The sequence below is a fragment of the Argiope bruennichi genome, chromosome 8 (assembly GCF_947563725.1).
Source record: "Argiope bruennichi chromosome 8, qqArgBrue1.1, whole genome shotgun sequence".
NCBI lineage: Eukaryota > Metazoa > Arthropoda > Arachnida > Araneae > Araneidae > Argiope > Argiope bruennichi.
In genome coordinates, this window is record NC_079158.1 from 17000833 (window position 1) to 17026670 (window position 25838).

The 25838-nt window shown below is 30.4% G+C and overlaps 1 protein-coding gene across 1 annotated transcript; it reads right to left on the bottom strand.

The window, feature by feature from the left end:
• Positions 1-880: 880 nt before the first annotated feature.
• Positions 881-25216, bottom strand: LOC129981568 (lysosome-associated membrane glycoprotein 5-like). The gene is made up of 9 exons (XM_056092464.1): positions 25054-25216; positions 20502-20560; positions 17120-17168; positions 12982-13109; positions 11373-11492; positions 8124-8217; positions 2716-2901; positions 2430-2633; positions 881-1390 (listed from the first exon to the last, which is right to left on the bottom strand). The coding sequence occupies exons 1-8, from the start codon at positions 25085-25087 to the stop codon at positions 2458-2460; spliced, it is 846 nt and encodes a 281-aa protein (XP_055948439.1). The 5' UTR covers positions 25088-25216; the 3' UTR covers positions 881-1390; positions 2430-2457.
• Between the last annotated feature and the right edge of the window lie 622 nt (positions 25217-25838).

The window sequence follows — 25838 nt, forward strand, 5'->3', positions numbered from 1 at the left end:
TGCGGAATTTTGCACAGTCCTTTGAATTTGGATTGAGATGTATTTCATGATGATGGATTAGTTTAATTTTTGACTTAATTGATTTATCAATCTTAGTTTCATGTAAAAGTAGCTTCAGTTAGTATTTCTAATTTAAACATAATTTGTGCAATAACTTCTATTTCTGTTCAAAATTCTTATTTTAATATTTGATATTTCAAATCATAAGTTATGAAGGGCACTTACGATCAAATTTTTTAAAAATCTTTGACATGATCTGTGTAGAAAATATCTATACATTGCTCATTTCTTTGCAAATATTATTTTAATTATAAGAAGATTTTAATTTTTTAAAAATATTTGATATTTAAGGAATTTGATAACCAAGCAAGTCAGAAATGTTGTTTTACATGTCTTTTGCATTGCCCTAAAATGAACAAAGATATTTTCATTTAGTCACTTTGGCATTTTAAATAAACTATATTTCAGAAATTTACCTCATCCATAGAATATTGTATTTATAATGGAAAAGGGAGAGAAAAGAAATCGGATTTAAAAAAAAAAAAACTTAAATTTGCTTGAAAATATCCAAGGTTGTTCTATTTTCTCATATTTAATATCTTTTTTAATATACAATTGCGAAATATGATGAATTTTTTTCCCTTTATATTTAGGCTATCTTTCAAATCTCTCTGACAATGTATAGCTAAATAATACTCTATATTTTTCATATTCTAATCTCTATTTTTCTGTATAAATTTCATTAAAATAAAAAAAAATAGAATCTTATAACTCTGAACGTAGAAACAAAATTAAAACACATGCTAAAATGTTTGTTTAGAGATTGATTGTTCTGATTTTTTTTACAAATAAAGATTTTACATAAAAAAAGATTGTGCATTAATAATTGTCATTAATAAAATCGTACGTGCAGCTTTAGTGAAATAATTTCTTATGATAATAAAATAAGTTTAAATTTTCTCTCACTTTTGATATATTGCTAAATATTAAAAAACAATTCTTTTAAGTACTTCATTCTAATTACGTAACTAGCCGAATTAAGTCATTTTTAATTGGTTATAAAAAATGGGACATCTCTATCTACTGAAAGCACATTTTGTGTGAGAAGGAAAACTCTTTAAATTTGTAAAGAGTTTCGATAGCATATTCGTCCACAGATGTCGCCACGCGATACATATATAACATTCAGAAAAACACGAATAAATGTACAGTATACAAATAAGGCAGTCTTTGCTCTATGAAAGAACGTTCTAAGAAACATTGACTAGAAATTCTAGTTTCACACATTCGAGTTGCAGAAGTGGATGTATCTTGTAAACAGAGAAAAGATGACCAGTTTCCTTATCTGTAATGAGTGTCTTTTTTGCCATGTCGAAATTGCTTCATGGCTCTGAAAATGGGTGAAAAGATCATTTTTAAGTAGATAGATAAATTCATAAAATTATCACATATCTGTTATATCAGAAATAAAATGCCATCTATATATAGTTGTGGAAAGTTGTGCATCATTTTAAAGGTAATTTAATCACAAATTTAATAACATACCTTTTAAAAAGATATTTATAATGTAGAAACAGTTATAAGGAAGAAAAAGAAGACATAAATATTAACATATAAAAGATCTCTCACGGTAGTTAATATATAATTGCATAACCTTTAACATCAATTTGCAACCATGGAATTCATCAATGGCTTGTTGTTTTCCCAGTACTCCTCAAATTAGTTCCCAATGCTATAAATATTCTTAAAAATAATTGTAATTACCATTTATTCGAGTATGAAGAAAGAAAGAAAAAAAAAAAGATTGCATCGTTAAGTAGGTGTCTTTATTATTTTTTAAACTGCATTTGTTATGTGGGCCATCTTTTTATGCGGAAACAAGTATCTTTATCATTCAAAACTAATTTAAGAAAGGTCTTTTAATGAAGGAATAATAAACTATTTAGGAAGCAATGAAATGTGGAGCATGCTGTGTTACTATTTCAGATGGTAGTTGAAAATGATGGCCTCATGTTGAACAGAGCGCTTTCTGACGGCGAAATTTTGAGCCAACTTTATTATTCTCTTCATTATGTCCTACACAAAATTTTATAAGCTTTTGAACAATAATTTTCTTTGTACGCGATTTCTAAATAAGATCGTTTTATTATGGGCACCCATTATTTGAAAAAAGAAAAGTATATGCTACCAGCAATCTAGGAAACTGTGGCATTTTATAGAATATCTTGGCACTTTTATTGATTGCTTGACGTATTTAGACAAAGTATGAATATATTCTATAAAATGCCATATTTCAAATTTTGCCGCTAGCATATAGATTGAACTTCTAGTCTATAGAATTCTATATATATAACCTATGGAATTCTATATATAGAATTCTATTAGAATAAAGGAATTTTATCTATTAGCAGGAACATACAGTTACTTACTCCACTATATTATGGAGAAGATCATTTATTATTCCATATAATCGTAATCTGTTTTCCTGGTGGCCAAGTTCCTCCAGAGCGCATATCCGATCACCACTAACACAGCCATGACGGCTAGAGTACTCCCCACAGCAATAGGAACTGTCTCATCCTGTGCAAAGGGTTCAGGCAGCCCACCTATTCTAACGAGGCTACACCTTTGAACTGAAAGGTAAAGGATGGGTTTACTACAATAGTTGCTAGTGAAAAACAAGTGGGAAATGGAACGAAATCGTAATGTACTCACAGGGAGAGAACTTTCCCATTTGCACGTCGTACACTTGCAAGTGCACATCTTTCATTCTGGCCAATACCACTTTCTCTTTGTCCGAACCGTACATGGGAATGACGTCGGGCGAAGGACAGAAATACGATTTCCCGTACTGGGTCTTGAAGAGGCCGTCCTCCAGCGTACGTACTGTCTTTTTTCCCACTGAAACAAATAAGTAAAGTCAACGCGAAAAGCTTTAAATCAGATGAAAAATGTAATCCCTCTTATGGTTAACGAATCGCCAGAATCTTCATCGCCATTTAATCTTCTGAAAATTAGATTACAGACAAAAGATGGAATTTTATAAATAATGCTTGAAACAAGGATTCTCAACATAAACTAAAAGGTACTTTCTTTCTCTTTAAGTTACTTTTTTAATGTATCGTCCAAATTTGGATAACTATAATTGTAGATATGCAAGCAAATTCATTTACCGGAAGAAAAAACTTACTACTTCTCTGAAATCGAAATTGTTTGCATTCACCCAAGAATCTATTTGAATCTATCGAACTACCATTCCAATCCAGGGCCGGCCATCTAGGGGGTGAGACGGATGCTATGCACCAGGGCCCCGAGATTAAGGGCCCCCAACATGATCAAGAACTAAAATAAAGTTATGAACAGTAATAGAGGGATGGAAAGAAAAGAGAAAGACATTTAGCTTGAAAAATCGGTGGATTTTGAAATATACGAAGTTTACAGATATATTATATTTTAGTGCAAGTGTGCAACATATTATAAGCATAAATTACGGTCATTTACCTCACCTACTTAATTAAATTTCACATATTACTTTGGTAATTCATACTGTAAAATGTTTAATATTGTTAAATCTAATCATGTCCGTACCAAGGAAGTATCCTTCTAGGTGTCAAGACTCAATTTCAAAAAAGAAAATTAGCAGAAAAGAAAAAAGAAGGAAAGCTATATTTCAAAAAGTTATGAGTAGATTTGTTTTCTGGTCAACGAAGTAAATCTGATAATGGCATAGCTTGGTCTTCAGAAGTTACAATCCAAGCTTCAACTGGCAAAGAAAGTTCCGCAAACTACAAAATCTTGCAATGAAAGTGTAGAAACTGTGTAAAATCTTTGAAGAACCATATGTTTATACAAATATGATTGAATCAGAAAATAATAACAATAACAAATGTGATCAAATGTATACAAGTGATTCAGGTTTATGACCAAGCATTATGACTGATAAGTTTAAAATGTTTTGCGTTAAATACAGACCTGTCAACACAAAGAAGGTTTTGCTGAGAGTGCTGATTTTGCGGTAGATCATTTTCCACCAATTACTACTTTTTTTAAAAAGTGCCAATTGGTGAAATGCAACTTCGCAGCTGACTGATTTATTCAAAGACGCAAGATTCAGTATTTTGTTTTTGCTGTCCAATATTTTCCAGAGGAAATGAAAAATCTACAAGATTTATAGGTATCTATAATAACTAAAGAACGTTATTAAATGTAATTCAAGATCATGAGCTTTCTATCTGTCACTTAATTTATCTTGAAAAGAGTGACTGAAACGACTCAATTTATGTTCGACTATTGATAAAACAAATCATGTTAATATAAATAAGGACATGGAATGACTTAAATTACTATTTCAAAGAATTGTAGATGTGATTCTATTTTTAGCAAGTGATAATATTCCACTTCGAGGAAACACTGAAATAATAAGAACACAGGCAAATTTTTTAAGTTTATCGAATTATTAAGTAAATGCGACACTTCTTCTTGCGTACAGCCGACCACCCCGCCACCACTGAACGTAGCAGTATCGACAGGATTTGAGTAAATGCGACACTGTGCGTATGGAGCATGTAAATAAAAAAAAATCCAAAAATTGGATTGTACATGATTTAGCACATATACCACAAGAATAAATTATTCCTACGTTAGGAAATGTAGTTCTTAACAAAATTAAGGAGGATATAAAAGTAGCCACGTATTACAGTATCCAAATGGATTACTTCTGATATTTCTCATAAAAAACAAACTCCAGGCTTTATTAGGCAGGCAAATTTTGAAGAGAAAATATTAAGAATAGATGAGCCATTTATAGGGTTTATTGAAGTAACTGATGTGACTGGAGAAGAACTAGAAAAATCGCTATTAGAAATATTAAGTAAGCTTGGTTCAGATATTATGGATTATAGTGGGCAGGCATAAAACAACGATAGCAACATGAAACGGAAATTTAAAGGAAATTGCAATAATACAGCGGTATCCGAAGCTAAAAATCTATTGGTTTCAATACAAGAAATGGCATTTATTTTATGTCTAATAGTATGGCTTACAATATTGTCCAAAATTAGCACTATTAATAGACTATTTCAAGTCAAAACCATTGTTCTCGACTGCGCTTTTAATTTAATCAATAAAATAAAAACTGAAATAAAGAAAACAAATTTAAGAACAAAATTTAACACATTTTTAGACGAAGCAAAAGCGATAGCACGTAATTTGAATCTTTCAGGACATTTTCCCGAAAAATGAATTCGAAAAAAAAGAAAAATTATATTTCTAAACAGCGGAAGAAGAAATTATAAAAAAGCCGATTGAGGAATTTAGATGTTATTTTTTATCTCTGTAATTGATACTGTTATTATATAATAGAAGATAAATTTAAAAGTACTTCATATTAATCACTGATATAAAAACTTTAGAAAAACATGAATTACAAAAATGTTCCCAAAACTTTGTAACATTTTATAATAACGATGAAGATGAAAACCTAATCCTAATAATTGTCTTGCAACGGGATTTGATTTTGAATGAAAAGAATGTAAATAACACTCAACACATATTGCAATATATACTAATTAATAATTATAACGACGTGTTTCTAAATGTATTAACTATGTTAAAACTGTTCTTTACATTGCCAGTTACTATAATAAATGCTGAGCGCTCTATCGACAAAATAAAATTAATAAAGAATTGTCTCCGTGCAAGCATGTGTGCCTAAGGCTTAAATGCATTTTTTATACTAAGCCTCAAATTGCAAAAAAATTGTAATTTTCCTGAAATAAATAAGAGAAAAAACAATATCACGTATTAAATAACACATGAAATAGTAATTTGTGTTTGTACTTGTATTTTTTTTTTTCGACTTTGCAACAAATGTAGGGCCTTAATTGGTTTCTTGCACCCGGGCCTCTTCATAGAGAAGGCCGGTTCTGTTCCAATCCAAGCTGCCGCAGTTACCGTTAAAAGCTTGCTATGACAATAAATAAAGACATTAAATTGTTGATGGTGTATTCTCTCATAAGCCATATATATTTGTTCCTTAGTCTCGTTTGACCTTTCTACTGGAATTTTTTGTTGGAAAGCTACAAATACTTTTTAACAGGAAGTTCTTTAAAATTGCTTGTGCTCTACAGGATTTCTTTCTCCTTTGTTATTTAAAAATTTTATAAATTCAAACCAGTAGGCGAGATCTTCTTAAAACTTTCTCGCACACTTTCTAATAAAGGTTTATCAAGGAGAGCGCCTTACATGGTATTTGCGTGCAATAGTTTAAAAAATATAACCTTTGGTGTGAATTCAGTATCTATAATTTGATCCTCGTTGAGTTTTTAGGCAATAAATCCTTGGTATTCGGTTAATTATATCTTAAAATTAAATTTATGTTTTAGACACGTTTTTTCCAACCGACCGAAACAAAAATTTGACAAGAAAATTACACTTGTAATTAAAAAAAATTCCACTCCAAATTTGATATATTTTAGTCATTGTCTTTTTGAGTTGTCGTAGTTACATATTTCTGAAAGTAAAGATCTATAGATGGTTAACCCCTTGATAGATTTGGTACAAAATTTTATCATGTTTTTTTTTCAATAGATGTTAAATCTGTATAGCGAATTTTATTCGTCCAGCTCTCCTCGTTTTGTAGTTATTGTTATAACTTATATTTGAACAATCAGACAGACATTCTTCCGAAGGAATTTTGCTCTAAATTGGATAGGAATCTACAAATTTGGTGTAAAAATCGTATGCCAAATTTCATTCATCTAACTCAGAAGCATTTTTAAGATATCCTTGTCACTGACAGGTAGACAGACAGACATATTTCAAAAGTTTGTTTTTCGAATTCAGAGAGATCTAAAATGGGGATATTCATTAAAATATCGAATTTGAATTTTTTGTCGATTACAAATTTTCTACATATTGTGCATACAAAAAAGTTTTTAAAAAAAGCAGCAATTTATATAAATTAAATTCGGCAGGTAATCTTGTCACTAACACTGTAATTCTTGTAGAGAGTACTCAAATTTTGGTCTAAATTGTTCAAAAAAAGGCATCCAGAATGCATGCTCGGTTTTCTTAACCGTACTGTGATGTAATAAACGCTCATTAGCTGCCATTTTAGTGATGTCGGAAAAGAGCACACGCCACTTTTGGTTTCATCTTCTCACACCCTGGTCTCCTATTCCTTTATAATAAAATTCTGAGCACTCGTGGCGTTCTAGGCCATACCGGAAGTCCACTATTTCCTTGCGGAGGAAAGGGAGTCACCCACCCTCTGATAAAGGAAATGATAGTATCATACAGTGAGCTAGAAAACTTATGGGAGACCACTTCTGCTGGCTAATGTTTTCGTAATTTTAATTTTAATTTAGATTAATTGAAATTTAATATTTTCAATAGAAGATTAAATTTAAGTATTTGAAAAGGAGGGAAAATCAATGAACTTAGGAGGTGATAAGAGAAGACCAATAAAATTTATTCAGTAAAATCCTCCTGTATTCAAATTTAATGAGATTTGTACAATTTTTACTATATGTTCTCTCATTATTCCCTAAGCTCACTAATCACATATAAATCTTACACGCGATACATTCTTATAATATAGATTTCAATTCAATATTCTACTAAAAATAAAAGTTAATCCAAATTAAAATTAATCGAAAATGATATTGCACTTCAAATTACAAGAACGTTTGTGTATAAGTTTTTAAAAATAAAATTTCTATGTGTAGCATAATTTTGATGGATGCATAATCGAAAGAACACACTTTTGAAATAAATGTGAATTTATTTCACCACGGAGACTATAATTTGTACGAAGGAACGAAAAGCGAAACATGACTGTACGCACTTGAAAGCAAAAGAAAGGAGACAGAAAATTTTCAATTTAACAATTTCACTCAGAGATTCTGATAGGAATTCTTAGTCACATGCCGATTTAGGAAAGGGAATCTTAGGTATCATTGAAAGGAATGCGTATGTGTTCCTGTTTTCCTCTTTCTTAGTGAGCCTATTTAATTCATTATTTATGTAAATAAAAATGATTGGATTGTTATTATTTGTGCATGTTATTTCACAGGAAAAGTGACACCTCCATAGCTATTAATATCGAATTTCTTTCGTCTTACCATTTGTTGCCCCATCGAACAGAGGATTCGTTGTATCGTACAGCAACTCCATGGATAGCAGTTCCCATGTGTCCTGATTTTCCTTTGGATTTACCTGGAATGGAAAAAGGATCTTTTAAGAATCAGAAATATTTCAATGGTGGGTTTCGTTCTAAGATTTTCAATAATAAACGAATCTCACTGTGAGTTTCAATTTAGAAAGAGAGAGGGGGAAATTGAAATTGACCGAAAACTGAAGAAAGGAAAAAAAAAGTATTCAAGAGTAATAAAAAATTTCTGAGGATTACTCGAGATGGCAAAATAATTTGTACAAAATAGTATACAACGTATTTGAGCAAGAAATTTTATAAGAACATTCACTGAGATATATTTAAACGAGTATTGTATAAAAGAAATAAGTAGTTCACAAAGTATTTGAGCAAGAATAGAATTTGTATAAAAGCGTTCAGCAATTCAGATAAATGGGCATTGTATAAAAGAATTAAGTAGTTCCAACCGTATTTCAGTAATAATAGAATTTTATATGTTCAGAGTTCAGATAAACAAGCATTGTATAAAAGAATTAAGGAGTAATTAGTTCTCTTATTTTTCAAACCATTTTCACAGAAAATGTGTTCTAGAAAAAGATTTGATTAAAACGCAAAGTGATTTAACCTGCTTTTGGAAGATTAATGAAACCCATCTTGTTAATATGTAACCACGAAGAAAGATTCCGGGTAAGGAGAAGAATTCACAATTAACCAACAAGGATAGAAAAAAAAATAATAGAGGAAGAAAACAATGAGCAACAATATTTTCTAAATTCTCCATTTAGTTTGAAGCAAAGTACTTGTTCAGATCTCTGGCTTTTAGCGTATTATTTATTAAAATCTTCCCTTTTCATTCCCTCTGATTTCGTGTATATGCCAACTTTAAAATTGGATACTGTCATCCTATACATACTAATACGTAATATTTTTAGCAGTGCTTATGTCAAAGAAAACCATAAATATCCGATTAAAATTAATTAAACAAAAATATTTGATAAAATTTAAAAATATCCTAATAAATTTCGTGTTATCATGTACCATCATAAATTTTACTGATCATTCAGTTCAGTGGCAGACTTACGGGAGGAAGGAAGTGAAGTTGCATATGCACCCATGTGCAGTCTCAGAGAACACCAAGGAATACTAGGGGGCTAAATATGACAAGAAGATGAAAAAAATAAAGAACTCCATCAAGTAACAGTTTACCCTTGTTTTGTCATTGATGACCACAGAGGGTGAAAAAGCAGGATACCTACACCATCGAGGAACAATTTCACTTGTTCTGTCATTGATGATCACTGAGAGAAAAATATAGGAATATATTCCATGAAGGAAAAAATTATCCTTGCTCTGTCACTGATAACCAATGAGGGCGAAAAAGAAGTTATATAAATATATAGTATATATATATTGTTTTTATTCAAAATCGATGAAAACTTTTGACCTCTATCGGCTTTGTCAAAAGATCAGAGTATTATATATATCCAAAATTACTGACATTGCCAATGTAAAAGAAACCAAGAGATACCATTAAACGAGGAACTTCACGATATGGCTAAAGTTTCCTGAGCATTTTTGTAATTAGCTCAGGAAAAAATTTTGTTACAAAAAGACGCGATTCGAGAAGGTTTTGAGAAAAATATTTATGTATAAACAAAGGTGAAACAAATATAGTAAAACCGTTGAGATGTCACTAATATACATATAGAATTAGTAAAAAATCAACAACTAAAAATAGATATTTCAAGAGACACGGCCATAATTTTAAAAACTTTAGTGCTATTCAAGCGAGAGCTTTCATCACTTTCCTGCAAAATCACATCTGCTATAGTTTTAACCGTGCTCAATAAATTCACGGCTAAACTGAACTAAGATATTCAAGTAGTTAATTTGCATATTGTTACGGATTTCACCGGCGGGCTCGCTTTATAGTGGGTGTATGGTGTGAAAACACAATCAGTAGGCTTTAGTAGAAAACAACGGCGACGTTTATTTACAGGAAAAAACAGACGACAAATATTTACAGCCAAGACATACACAGAACAGCACACAACAGACATTAGCCCGCAAGTAGCAATCTACCACAGAACACAAAGCGGCCAGACAGAATCCAGCAGGAGAGGGGATTCTCGGAGCTTCGTTCTACGGTCTCTCCAACGGCTGAACTTCTCACTGTCTCCTCGCTTTAGCTGCCGACTCATTACTTCTCACAACTGGCTACTACACACGCGACACGACGCCGCTTTCCCAGTAGACAACAGGACTCAGCACACAGCAATTCAGCACTCGCTCCACACAACGCTGACACTCCGCCATTGCTTCGCTATCCTCTCAAAGACTCGTTAATTGTTTACGACTCCCCTTCCGATCACGATTCAATTCACTACTACTTGCAGTTTGAAAGTGCTGGCATTTTATAGTTCCCAGGAGGTGGGCCGAGAACCTTCTTGTCCAATCATGGTGTATCTCAGTTCCTATTGATTGGATCGTGAAAATTCTCGAAGTTTCCAGCATTATCCATTTTTTCTCCACAGTCACCGTCAAGTCGCGAAATGGTCGCCAAGCTCTGAGATCATTGACGCGGCATCCGATCAGCAACCACAGGGCTTATCGTAAAACGGTCTTTCTTACATTGACACTATTCGTGATAGGAAGCAAAATCACAGGTTCGTAACAATATAAAACACAGCTTCTAGTTTGATATGTTATTTTAAAGAGGAGCGGTCGAGGTGAAACAAGATAATCGTCTTGTAATTTAAGATAAAGCCACGATAATAACATTTCGAGGCATCCATTCTATTCGATCAATTTTGCAAGTTGATCATCAAGGAAGCACTTTAATCTTATTCGCCTATGCAACAATATTTGGTATTCTGATACTATAATTTTGCCATTTGGCTGCTCTTACGTTGAGAGAGAAATATGAGCAGTTGAAAAATGAAATTAAACCCATCCATGTGATAAGTGAGATTGACAGTTATTAACATTCTTATAGTTATACAATATTCTAACAGCCAATATTGCTATCTTAATGTAAACAAGGCTAAAACAACTTCATAAGTTCTGCAGAATACATTGTAGTTAGATTCCAGAATTAATTTAAGCTGGGCATAAAGTAATTCCTATCGTTATTTAAAACCAACAAATTAAATTTAAAACAAATATTTGGATTCATTGATAACAATTTGAAACTGTATAAATTGAACAATTAGATGCTTACAACTGTGAAAGCCATGAAAAGACGGAATCCACTCCAGGAGAGCTCAAGAAGAGGTTCTCGATCAAAAGTTCCACAACGTCCTTTCACTTTAGCATCTTCCGGGACATTCACGGAGATATGCTGCAATTACAGTATCAAGACAAAAAGGATTTAGCCAAAAGAATATTGTAAATTATCGTGTTTAATTAATCAAATTTTGTACATTTAATGAATTTATCGCTTATTCAGACATTGCCTTTCTTTTCAGTTCAGAATAGCAAAACTGTAGATATTTCTGTTTGCTTTTGGATTAGCATTCCCAATGATATTCTGCAATGAAATCACTTCATATTATATACAACCACATGGCGAATGAAACTGCTCATGTCATCTAATAATCACTGCCAGCTGGCATTCGCTCTTCATGTACATCCTTTTTTAATCTAAGGAACTCCAAAATGTCTTCAAACATCCTCCAAAAATTTCTGAAGTTTTGGCTCGAAATGGGAGTATATTACGTGAATTAAATTTACTCTATGACGTGACAAATTACTGTTGCATAAGAAAAATGGCACATTATGAACTCTCGAACTTTTACTGTGAAACTGTTCAATTGGTAACCACTTTTGCTTTTCGCAGAAAAGAGACAATTCGTGCCAAATTATTTTTCAACCTTGGTAAGAACTTCCATCTAGATAAACGAAAATTATCCGATTTTTTGTAATGCTTATATATTTAAAACACTGAGGTAAATTGTGATAGAAACAAAGAAGGTACTTATGTATTAACCATATACCAACGATTAATCGTTAAAAATAGCATGCTAATGGGATCTTTCGTAACTACTGTTCGCAATGCCATGCGTTTAATAATAAAATGTGCAGTTAATGTACAAGTAACAAGAGAGATTAATTTTTCTTTTGCTGGTGGTAACGATTGATATTTTTTCTGAACAAAATCTGTAACTTTCTCCTAGGAGAAAATATTATTTGGACTATTAGAGATAAAATAATTAGAAACTATATATCTCAAAAGCTAATAAATCATATCAATCTGAAAATAAAGTCTGTAGTGAAGACATATCTCGGAAGGCTAATCAATCTATACCTATTAGACCTAACCTTACATGTAAGCAAACATTTGTAAGACAAGATTAATGTTAAGCAAGACAAAATCAAGCCAAAAGTTCAAAAATTTGTTTAAAATCCGCCATCTTGTATAGCTATAAAAATGAAAATAAATGGCTTTTAGGGTTGCAGTAAAAGTTGTACAGGTTTATTAGATTTGTCAAGAGATCTCACAAAATTCACCTTTGGCGAACGGATATTATTTTTAAGTCGGAGTTCAAATATTAAATCGAAAACCATTAACAATTTTCATCACTCAAATAAAATTCATCTAATTTATTTGATTTCATTCAGTGCGTTTATTTTGAATTCTTTTTAGATTAAAGAGAAAAAATTTTCCTTCAGAAGGATGTTAATATTTGTTCCACAATGAACTATGTATATAAAAATTATGTGGTCGTATAAAAATTGTGCTCCAATATTTAATAACGTCTTGCTTTGCAATAAAATCATAGCATGACTCCAATTCACAAAGAAAAAAAGCATTTCAAGTTCTCATTTACCTCCTCTCCTCCTATACTGGGATAAGTGATTTTAAACGACGTTGAAAATTTTGCAAGGATGCAAATTTTGCCATTAGAATCCCAGACGGCATAAGTGAAATCTGGAGCTACATCTCTGGATAGCACATCTATAATTAAATATAGTAAAAATGAGAAAAGAATAACATTGATTTATTCGAGGAACAATTTATTTATAATACCCGAATACAATTTTTAAAATTTTTATGCTCAATATGTTTTTAAAAAATACATCGTTTTACATTGTTTAATTACTATTCATGTATTATTTCATGTAAATAAATTAAAAAATATGGGATTCAACTTTAAAATATAATACATCGTTTGTTTCAACAAATACAAAGCCTATAATCATGAATAAGGCATTAGTGGATAGGAATTCTTACTAGTTTTTTTCCATAGAATGCAAAGCTTACGTTGCATACATTATTTATTTAAATTTTAATTAAATGCTGAAATCTACTTTAACGTGCCTTAATATCGCCAAGAATACTAACATTGCCAAATCGCCAACTTAAAAATTCAGGGCTATTGACTAGGTAAACATTACTATGCATAGGGTTTCCAGATGAATTACTCCACTTGCTGATTTGGCTTATCATATTGATGATAAACTGAAGAAGCATATTAAAGTGGACTTAAATGAAGGGGGAAAAAATAAACCATCATCTGCATAGCAGATAATCGTCAGTAAATCGATAAATAATCGTAAGGATAAGAGCGCCTCTCAGGCGACGTTTTTTTATGTCTTACACTCTGTAGGGCAACCGCGTCACCCTTTATGTACCACCTAACATCGCATATCCTCAAGAGTTTGAACACCCCTCCCTGACTCCCAGCACATGGCTGAGCGATTTAAAAATTCCTTAATAATTCTAAGACGGCCTCTGCTATTTAGACAGACTTTTTTAACACTTCTTTTTTTCCCTTTAAGAAAACAGTAAACAACTAATTAAAATTATTACAAAATACTAATTTGAAATCAATAAATAATTGTGAGCGTAGGTGTCCGGTTTCATTGGCTTGAGTTAGATATACCAAAGGCTAGAGGTGGCAAGTAGGTTCAATTCGTTTAGGAAATCGAGATGGATGCAATCATTATCGTATCGGCTAGCTATGAATTCAGTTCTTAATCTTTGTACATGCGCTTCTACTATTTATTGGAAATATTACGTTGTAGGTTACGAAAACAGTGGAAAAAAAAACCTGAATTAATGTTCTTGATCGAAATACATGTTCTACTAGAGTTTTTTTAATTAGGGGGGGGGGGGGGAGGGAATTTAGTGATTTAGTCTAGAATGGCACATCTTTCGATTTTTCCACAGTCTGTAAAAGAGGGAAATCTTAACATTAAATGAGAGAACGCGAACCCCATAGAAAGGTGTTGAGGACCTTCAGGAGTGCGCGAACTACAGTTTAAGAACCGCTGCTGTAGTCTGACGTCATGAGTTCGTTCAAGATCATCGAACATCCCCAAAGCATGCTTTTTGATTGCTATTTAGAAGTATGTTTTTAGCCAAATAATTTTTGTCTGCGTTTCAATCGTGAGCTGCACGTCGTAGTTAAGCAATCCACCTATCAATTGGTGGTATTATTTATCGATATATTTAAAACAATTAGGAAAAATCAGTGAACGAGATGCCCACCCACAATAACTGCTCCGATTTTGAAAATTTGTGCTTCAAATAATATCTAGATTTGTCATCAATGGTCACTCATTCTCTCTGGTTTATTTTCGAGAGAAATCTCAAAAACACTACTTCAATATAAATTCTGTACGAGGGGGGAGGGAATTCTACAGAGTCTTCAGATACTTTCACCGCAACGATTTCATTGGTTTTTATTTCATATGGAAACTATTCATTTTTACTATTTAAGGTGTTGCAGTCACTCATGAATACTACTTCAAATGATTTTTAAAAGTTAGAAATAAATATTAGTTTTGTGTTTGATTCTGAATTGTTATTTTTACTTCAATTTTTAAGAAAATATTTTTCGGGAACTTAAAAAAGATGTGCAGCTTTTTCAACACGTCGAATTTTTGAGGTTCTGATTGCCGAGATCCCAGCATATGCATCAAAAATGTGAGACTGAAAACATTGTTTGTCCAAAGCTTTAGAGTTGTAATTAATTAATTATTAAGGTTGAAGATAACTTTTTTAGAGTTTGATTATCAAGATTTGAAGACTCTACGATGTAAAAATAGATGTATAGTGTTCTTTTTTACATACATATTGGACAAATAATGTTGGCGCAGACGCGGCTTGTTAATAATAAAATCTATCAAGTTTGATAAAAAAAAAAATTCCATTATTATTTTATGCATACCACTGGTGGGGTGCTCTGATTTTTCACACGCTTTTTTTTCTGTTTTACAAAGCAAAATTAAATGAATGATGCTAGTAAGTTACGAAATCTTTTAAAGAGTTGCTAAATGAAACAATGCTCCTAAATTAATTATCGAAAATGTCAAGCTAAAAACTTAAGATGATTGCATTAAGGTATAAAATATTGCACACAAATAGGAATTGTAAAGACGTTCACATTTATAAATTACCATTGCTACTTTACATATATTAGAGTGTCCCATAAAGTACTTTCGCACCACGCTGTTAATGACTTTACTTGGTTATGTGTATATAAATGATTGATCAATTTTATTTTTTTCCTTTTTCAAGGTTTTCGAATGGTATTTGGCGCATCGTGATATTCTTTACCCTAAAGCTTTTGCTTAGTTTTTATTTATATTTTTGACAATCATGCATCATTTAAGAATCTTTATTCTCATGCATCAATGATTATTTTTAAGATGTAAATAATACATTTTATTGTAGTTACTATGATATGAATATTATTATATAATGGGATATCATACTGTGATAATTTTGGAAACTTTTAGAATTTCTGCAGTTTATAAGAGAAGAACAATTTCTTTATAAGTAATTATTTGCTTATTTCTCTACGAATAAAAGTTATTTCACAATAAAGAAAACGATTTTTTTAATCTTATATAAATAAATTATTTTCGACAGAACTATAATATTTATAGATTTGATGCAGGTAATCAAATAAAATATATTTTTAATAAATAGTAATATTTAAAAACAATTTTCTGAAATCAGTTCATGTGATGTTATAAATTCACTATAAAAATTAACGAACATGCCACCCAAAATCTTACAACACGTTATTCGGCCATATGGCAGGAATTCCAAACCTAAATTGATGAGGTATAATTCATGTGCAACGAGGAAGCATAAATTAGTTTATTTTTGCAAATAAAAAATCAATCTAAAAGCGCAATAACGAAATACAGAATAAATAGTTCGAGTTTGTATTCCAATTAAAAAAAGAACCCCAGCCTATGAAAAGGACGCCACTCAAAGTAGAAAAGTGTCAGATAATGTAAAAATGTAAGTATAGGCGAAATAATAAAATAAAAATTAGTATTAATTACATTGTTATAAAATACAAAAACAACATAAATAATTGGTCTATTTTTTATGAAAGGACAAAACAGAATCAATAAAACGGTGTTAATAATTTATCCTGTTACAAAATATTTCTTGATTATTATTTTTAAATCGGAGTCGAGCAAGATTAATTAATATGAAATGCATCAGAAATACCGCATTATCAATAGATGATTAGATTTATGACTTGATCTATTGCAGAATTATTTGTCATTTATTTTTTTATTATCAAATGATGAATCATAACATTTTTTGTTGCTCTCATAAATATTATCTCCTGAAAACCGTAAATTTATGATTAAACTAATTTTTTTTAAATATAATCCTATATTAAATTTCTTTACTGATCATTAAAGTTTGGTAAATCTATAAATCGGTAGAAGGAATAGAGGAAAAGGATTTTAAAATATTAATTATTCACTTAATTTCTTATTAAATTTATGTAATTATTAATCTTGTAATTATTTTTCACTAAAGCTTCTCCCTTTCGATTTAAAAATGCAAAGAATAACATAGATGCAATAATTAATGAAATTTAACTGTACAAAATTGATTGAAAATGATAAAATATAAATATGAATGAATGGACAGAGTTAATACATGCATTTGTTTATCAAACTTTTTATAGAATTAGAAAATGCACATACCATCTGTTGGAGCTAGAAAATGTTCGGTTATTGGTGGGTTCGCTTGCGTCTGTAAATGAAAAAAAGTAATGAAATATTAAAAAAAAAATTATCTAAGCACAAAATGATGCATGGGATCGTTCTCTGTGTCATTTTCATCTCTGTCTAGCTGACTTTCGATACACTGAATTTGTGATATGACATGATTACTTCTTTTGAGATTTGACAGCAGTGTGAACTGTTTGTTTACATTGTAAAAAATTTTTCTGCTGATTATGAAGGCACATTTCAGATTTTGAAATGATGGTTCATTTAAGTTCCTAAGTCACAAATTCTGATCATACTGAGAAAATGGATGAAAATACCAAAAAAGGAAATTAATGTCTGCTGCTTACATATTTCATTTGTTGCATGCATCATTTAGCTAGTTGAGAAACATAGTTTAAAAGCCTTTTTTTAAAGCTAGTTTATTGCAGAATTCATAATGACATAGATTACTATAGTTTAAAGTCTAGTTTGCCATGATAAATAGTAAATGTATTAGGACTATACTGAGCTATAAAGCAAAAATGCTTGGTGAGCTTTTTGCAAAATTTCCAATTCACTAATTCTAATATTGAACATGCCGAGTAACTTCATTCGAATATCATAAAAAAAGAAAGTTATATTGTGATGTTGCCTTATTTTGTTTATTGTGACTGCAAGACAATTGTGAAACAATTTAAAATGTATTTTGTTGAAAAAATAACTTGTTGCAAATTCTCTAAAATGCACAAGTTAATTCATTGCACCGTAAATCACAAAAATATAAAAATATGTTATCATGTTTGGATGCAAGAACTTTTGAACCAGAAGTTCAGTTATATAGCAAATATAATGCAGTGACGAATAAAATATCTTCAACAGACAAAAAAAAAAAAAAAAATGAGGCAAAGGACCAGGCAATATCTCTTTCTGACATTCTTGGGGGAGTCATCTGATAAATCTCGGATTTACTTCCACATATTCTTAAATCAGCATTCAGAAAGAGAATGCTTATGAATTCTGCTTCAAAATAAAATAATCACTGGACGATTAAAAGTTTATCAAGAAATGAAAAATTACAGATCTTTACGATCGCTAAACGCTGAAATTCTTACCATGGAACAGACCAAGAATTAAAACGATGTTTCTATTTATTTGAATTAATTATAATACAATGGTAGAGACACATTAATAGTAACAAGGGTATTGTTCTTTTCAAATGCCTTTCTCAACTGAATGAAATAAGAGAACCATTTTTACACAGTTTTGTTTATCTTGAACTTGTTTCTAAAATCGATTTTTCTCTTATTCTCTGAATTTCGAAATTTTGTACATTTGAATGTTATCTATGAAAATACGCAATTTTAATACTTTCAGAACTTAATTGTCAGTTGATCTTTAACTTAATTAAATTTTGCTTCAGTATGAAATCGTTCTGATTATGAAAATTGATTACAAAGATTCCTATTTATAATAAAGAACATTTAAAAGCTTAAAAGTAAATAATAATAATAATAATAAAATATAAAAATTCTACATTAAAATGCACTAATAGAATGCCCTTTTAAAATTGTTTTATCTGTGCTAAATTCTTTCCTTTTTATTATTATTTATGACTTTCATAAATGATTTGTTGCATGATAATCTTCTACTTCATGAGCACAACTGCCCCTTGCAGACCTTGGCTGCCTCAACCACGCGCACTTTCCAGCGCTTTCTATACCCCTCAACTTATTTCCATATCCTTGTCCTCAGAACACTCAGGTCTCTTTCCACACCATCCAGCTATCTATTTGAAGATACTCCTCTAGCCCGGGATCCCATAGGATTTTTAAAAGTGGATATTTTGAGGGCGCCGTTTTCAGGGTGTTTTCAGATATGGTCGAGCCATCTTAGCCTGTTGCTCCAGCTAACCAGTGTTATCTGTGGTTGCCTATAGAGTTTGTATAATTCAAAATTGTTCGCCAACATTCTCTCTCTAGTATTGAGTCAAAGATAATTTTAAGGATCTTTCTCCCGAACATGTTCAGAAAATACTAAGTGTCCAAGTTTCAATTGCGTAGAGCAGAGCAGACATAATAAGAGTCCTATAAATTCTTAATTTAGTTTTTCGACTGATTAACTTGGATCTTATTTGCTTTTTCAGTCCAAAGAAACATTTATTAGCCTTTTTTTATTCTGTTATCAGTTTCTGCTTTGAGTTTATTAATGTAATTAATGATCGACTTTTTCGAAGGTATGACCGTTAATACACAGAGAATACTGTGATTTATAGTCCATAAATTTGGTTTTACCTTCGCTGATGATAAGACCCATATTTGTGGCAAAAGTTTCCAAAGCTTGAAAGGCCTCTCTCACTGCATATTGCATAATATTAACCATATTTATTTGAGTGGTTGGCTTCATTTTTTAATTGACTGATAGAGTTCAAAATATTTTCTTATTGGCGAGAAAGAGATGATAAAAGAATTTACGAGATAAGATCAAGTCGGACTTCATACTTCAGTTCACTATAAATTTTCTTCCAGAAGGGAAGATTTTTACATCCCAACACTATGTTTTCAGGAAATGATTGCACAAGACTTAAAGTTATTTTCCGTTTTCGCTAAGCGCAACAAAACCGTGGTACCCTTTCAAAAACTTCGCCAAAAGTCAGTCATCGATTGCTACAAGTTATATAACACACAACTTTCAGGATTGCAATAAAAAATTGTCAGTACTACGTTTGGCGAAAAATCCGTAATAAAAATTCAATTTTGGCGAACAGACATTCATTGAAAGTCGAGACAATGGTGTTCGAAATATTGTAAAAAAAAAAAAAAAAATATTTAAAAAAATCAGATTCTTAAAAATAAGAAAAACATCGAAAAAAGGTTTCATAGGAAAAGCTTTAAATAAATTATTTGCTTCATCCCTTTCTATATTTTAAAAATATTTGTAAAATTTAATTAATCTCAAATCCAAAACACTTTTCTCAGAATTTTAAAAGATTAGATCTACTTTTTTCCATTTGTATTTTTCTAAAGGTACTTGTCAGTTTTAACGGCGATCAAAAAGCACCAAGAAAAAAATTTCTCCAATTTGGCGATTTTAATCGTCAAACTATATAGCTTGCGATTTGCACGTTCAAAATTTTTCATAATAAATAATAATGTACTTAAGTATATTTTTATAATTTAGCGAAATTTTTTCTTGGTCCTTTTTGGTCGCCGTTAAAACCGAATTGTATCTTTCTGAAAATGTCTATTTTATTACAATTATGATTTTTAAAAACAAAGTAAGCTTGTAAAAATTATTGCATAAAGGTTTAGAAATGTTTTTATGTGGCATTGTACAGAAACGAATAGATTAAAACAATATTTAAAGAATATCCACTTACCGGAGCAATTTCTTTGGCTGCAGATTGACTGCTACATAACTTAAGCACCATTAAAATAACTGAAAATGAAAAGAAAGAAATTGAACACTACAAAGATAAATTGATTTTGTGTTTGAATACTTTTTAATCATCTCTCATGATCACATTTCAAAATTGATAATTTATAACTCCACATTTCAAAATCTCTAAATATCTGTCAGAAATTTTTACATTTTCAACTTAAAATATTACCTAAACTTGTCGGGAGTGGTTTTCCCAAACTTTCTCGCATACTCTCTAATAAAGATATTATCCCAGAAAACGCCTTGCATAACTTTGGCGTATAATAGTTATGAAATATTAATCTTTAATGTGAATTTAACATTTTTACTAAATTATCGTGCGTTGTTTGGCTAGTCTTTTGGCGATTAATCCCTGGCATGCAATTAATAGTATTCGAAAATATAATTTGTGCTTTAGATGCGTTTTTTTGAACCGATTGAAACAAAAATTTGATACAGAACGATAGTTGTAGCCAAAAAATTCCCATACCAAATTTCATATATATATAGATCATTGCATTTTTGAGTTATCGTGTTTACATGCTTCTGAAGTACAAACCAACAGATAGATTGTACCTTGTTGGATTTTGCTCAAAATTTGATTAAAATCTACAAATTTGCAAACTGAAATGAAAAAAATTTACAAATTGAAATCTACAAACTGTATATCAAATTTTATTCGTCTAGTTCCAATCGTTTTTGAGTTATTTTTGTCATAGTTAGACTGAATTACAAAAATATGGTTTTCGTGATTTAAAGCGTGGAGATTCGTCAAAAGCTCAAGTTCGAATTTTCCGATGATTGCAGTGAACTTTACATTTTTCTTTACACTTCATACAAGAGGAAGTAAAAATGAAATGTTTGTAATATAGATATTATTGGAAAATTAGGTTGACCAATAATAGAATTATTTTTGCAAGATTTAATCTAACAATATTCAAAATTGAACATGAAGACAATAATTTAATTTTATAATACTAATGGAAATCTTCTAAACGTAGTAAATTGCAGTAGAGAGTAGTAGTAACGACAGAGTATCTCGACAGTTTGAAAGAAGGCAACACTTCCACTTCATGGAAAGAAATAGCTAATAAGACTTCTATGAATAAATGAATTCTAGAGATAAAATGCTGGATCTCAATTGAGTTAGCATTTTTAAAAAATTGGACTCCGGGTCAAAAAGTCCAAACGCATTCCACGGACACAAAACCCATTTTATGATAAAAGCGCTTATTGTTTGAATTTAAAAAGAATGGAATGTTACCAAATAAAGAGTTAATGTAAAGAATCTCATATAAATTTTTTTAAGCAATAAATAAGAATTTTTTTCATATAAATCTTATTTTTTTAATTCCCAAACTAAACAGTCTTTGTATTTGTTCCTTTCTTTAAAGTTTGATTTAAGAACCCAGTTTAGGCGAAATGAAGAATTATTTTTGTTATTTTCTCGTTTCCATACAAATAAAAAAATGGAGGCTATCTATTTTAGTGATTAAAATCAAAGAAGTTATTATAAAATATTAGTATAAACAAAGACGAAAAAAGCCTATGTCTTGCTTTATTATTTTTGATTTAACAAAGATAAATAAATATATAAATAAACAAAATAGATCTTTTGTTTATTTATTTATCTTTGAGAAGATTCACATTTGCAAAGAGCAACTATTAATTATCCTGTTAATTTAATCATTGCATTTTATGAAAGAACATTGGTATCTGCAATTACTTTTTAGATATTCATGAAATAATAAGATTAAATGTTAAAAAAGCTAGTTTTGTTTCTTTAAAATTTCAATCGCATTTCTGTTTGCATGGTAGTTTGTACAAGCGTGCATTTGAACAAAAAAAAAAAAGCAATTTATAGTAACTTTAACTAAAACGATTTTAATCTTTTTTTCTTTTTCTTTTTCTTTCAACTACTTGTAAACTAGCAATGTATAAAGAAATGTAAATATCATTATAATCCATCAATCCATGTAAATAGGACAATTTTATATATTATAATACATAAATAAAGCAACATTGGCGAAATTATCTTGGAAAAAGAGCAACTTCACCAGCTCTGTTAAAACCAATCGGAATTATCCAAACATATAATACAAAAAGACTTTTAAATTGTTTAAACTCTTTGCATATTAGTATTATCACTTTACTGTTAAGATATATGTACCAAGATAATCAAAATATAAAAATAGAAATTTTTAAAATTTTAAAAACCTTAAAATCTAAAAAAAATGCTTACAGTTTTCATTCGAAGAAAGATAAATTACGTGCAGGATATTTTGCACATTCAGTAAACTTCATCATGTGCCTTTGGAAAGCAAAAGGTTTTACTTCTGTCATTCGTACAAAGTTTTGACACCAGAAATTCCACGTCTCCATACAATTAAGGGAATTTATTATACAAAACTCTTGATACTCTACTCTTCCAAGAATTTTTCCTCAACAAACATTCCAAGTTTTAGCTTTGAAGAATCATGCAATCAATGTTCTGGGTTATGTTGATCTTCAACATTTCTTCCATTTCTTCATGCTCATGCAATGTGGAATTAAAAAAAAAATGCACAACTAGGTTTGTGGTCATGCCCCTCTCCAAAAAAAAATCTGATTTGTCGTAGGGGTGCTTGGAAAAGAACTATCTTGTGCTCGTAGAATTGAATGGAACACAAAGCATCTGAGAAATCAATCTTTCACAAAAAGCATGTCTGCGCTAATAGGCACTTGTCCCAAGAACTCATTTTACTCACCACTTTTCAATAAAGTCTGGTTTTTAATAAAGCTAGCTTTTCATTCTCAATGATTCTTCCAGAAATATTCTAACTTTCGAATGCTTCTCTACCGGTCAATTTCTTATCAAACGTAAGAGAGACAGGAAATTTTAGCATACTATCATCATAATTTTGATACCTGCGATTTTCCTACCAGACCCTAATGCGTCTTGGATTCTGTAATATTATGAAACAAACACAGAAAATTCCCAATTTGAGAAATGTTTAAAAGAATTGGTGAAAATGGCTAAATTCTAAATCGGTAAATTTGTCCCATTTTTATCCAAATTTCTGGTGCAACTTAGCAAAATTATATTATTAAATTATATCATAAAATTTAAATATGAAAATGATTCTGAAATAGAGTTATATGATGAATTAAGCAAAATAAATAGTTTTTGCATAACGAGTGGGCTATTGGAATCACTTAAGTTGATTAACAGAAGCATTTATTGAAGCAACATTTAGAAACAAATGTGCTGATTAAAATTTGTAAGCGGTACAAAAAGTCTGTCGTTAAATGCCTTTTCTATGCGATGGGATCGCTGAAGCCATTATTGTTTGTTTCAGGAACTTAGTAGGTTAGTAGGGTAAGTTATTTCAATTTACAGCATTTTTTTAGAGATTTCATTTCATCGATTTGCACAGTAACATTCTGAATAATTTCTTTCGAGAAAAGTAATGAATTTAACAACAGCTTAATTGAAATCAATTTATGTGAGTACACATTTTCAGATCCTTTGATTCTTAAAATCTGGTGGGAAAATTTTTGCTATGAGTATCAAGAAATCGCATTCAATTACGAGATATTTTAAACATTTGACTCTGTAGTACTTAATATAAAAACTTTGCATTTATTTAATCATAATATTTGTTTAGGATATTTGATTTCAGAACTTTATGTTTAGTACATAACAAAGTAACTATAAAAACCAGTACTGCCCTTTATCTTCAAAATACAACAACAAAAAAACTAATTACTTTATGAAATGCAGTTTTATTTCTTTCATGTTTCTTTTTATTTGTTTTCAGTTCTTACGTTATGTTGATTTACAAAGAAATAATTGTTCCACGGAGTGGTATATTCGGCACATTTTTTACTTTAAAATAGTGCTAAAGTAAGAAATTTAAATTAAAGTTATTGAAATTAAATTTAATGTTAAATGTCTTCCTAAACTTTTATTTTTAAATGCAGTTCTTTGCTAAAAATTTATAAAAAGAAATTATCACAGGAATTACTTACAGAAATATCAACATTTTACTCATTCAGTAAAGAAATTTAATACACCTTTTCTGAGAACGGTCTTTTTTTTTTATATAAAAATCGTTTGAATTCGTAAAAAAATACCTCCAATTTACCCAAAAATGAGTCTTTAAGACTTTTTAAATTTAAGTTCTTTCCTTGAAAGAACATCAAGATTTTTTCCCACAAATATTTAATTGCTTAACCCAACTTTGATTTGAAACGCATTAAAAACATTTCACAAAAAATAAAATTTCAGAAATATCTCTTTATACGCATTCAGTTGCTGGTTGCAATAAATTTTTGCAAGACATCCTAGTTACTTTTGTTATACAAATCGATTGAGCAATAAAAATCCAATATTTTATTTTTTTAAATGAATCGTTTCGACCTCTAAAATTCAAGATATGAGCTATTTTTATCCTAAAAAATGCAACAAATAATGATGATGCGCTTTACGGACCACAAAATGCGAGTGCATGCACCAAAAAGAAACTTACTTGCAAGCATTAGCGTTAAAGTTGCGGATTCCATGTCAAGGTGTGATTTATTTTGTCTAGGTTAGTAAATCGTTCATCAGCTCATGAAGTTTCCTGGAGAAGGCGAGAGATTTTCAAGCATCCTGGAAGATCGGAATGGGTAGGGTCGCCATTCCGACGACCATTGTTTACTATCGATCGGAGATGGCGCATGCTCTGAGACTTTGTCCTTCCGTATCGATATCAGTTTTCGACACAGCAAAATATCGTTTTAAAACAACTCAGGTATCAAGTTTATAAAATAATATATGGTTTAAAAAATTGAGGTATCAAATTTGTGAAAAAACTATGGCTGTAAAATATGTCAGACATTATCATGCTATGGAAAAGTTTTTCCTGTGTTTGCAAAAAGTAATTAAAAATCGGATGCTACATGACACAGCTCCAAAAATTTCTCTAATTTTTCCGTTCCTCACCCCATTTTTATTCTAAAATTATTATAAAAACACGCCTGTAAATAACATTTACTCTAAACCAGATGCAAATATAAATAAGACAACTGGAAAAAAAATGGAAGCGTTAAATGATGATGAAGTAAAAAAGCAAATTTAAATTAAAATAGCTCAAATATCACATTATTAAATTATGGACGAAATTTTATTGCATTAATAAGAAGCAGTGGAAATTCAATGCTACATAACACACTTCTTAATTTTTTTTCCTTTTTGGACTTCATTTTGAATACAAAAATATTCGATGAACTTATGAAAACTATATTTCCGTGTTTCAAAAATACTTGCGAATTG

Coding starts and splice junctions, on each gene's coding strand:
- LOC129981568 (XM_056092464.1), bottom strand. CDS start 25,087: ATGGAATCCGCAACTTTAACGCTAATGCTTGCAA. Junction 17,169..20,501: donor CAGCCAAAGAAATTGCTCCG/GTAAGTGGATAT, acceptor TTTCATTTACAG/ACGCAAGCGAACCCACCAAT. Junction 13,110..17,119: donor TTTTCTAGCTCCAACAGATG/GTATGTGCATTT, acceptor ATTTAATTATAG/ATGTGCTATCCAGAGATGTA.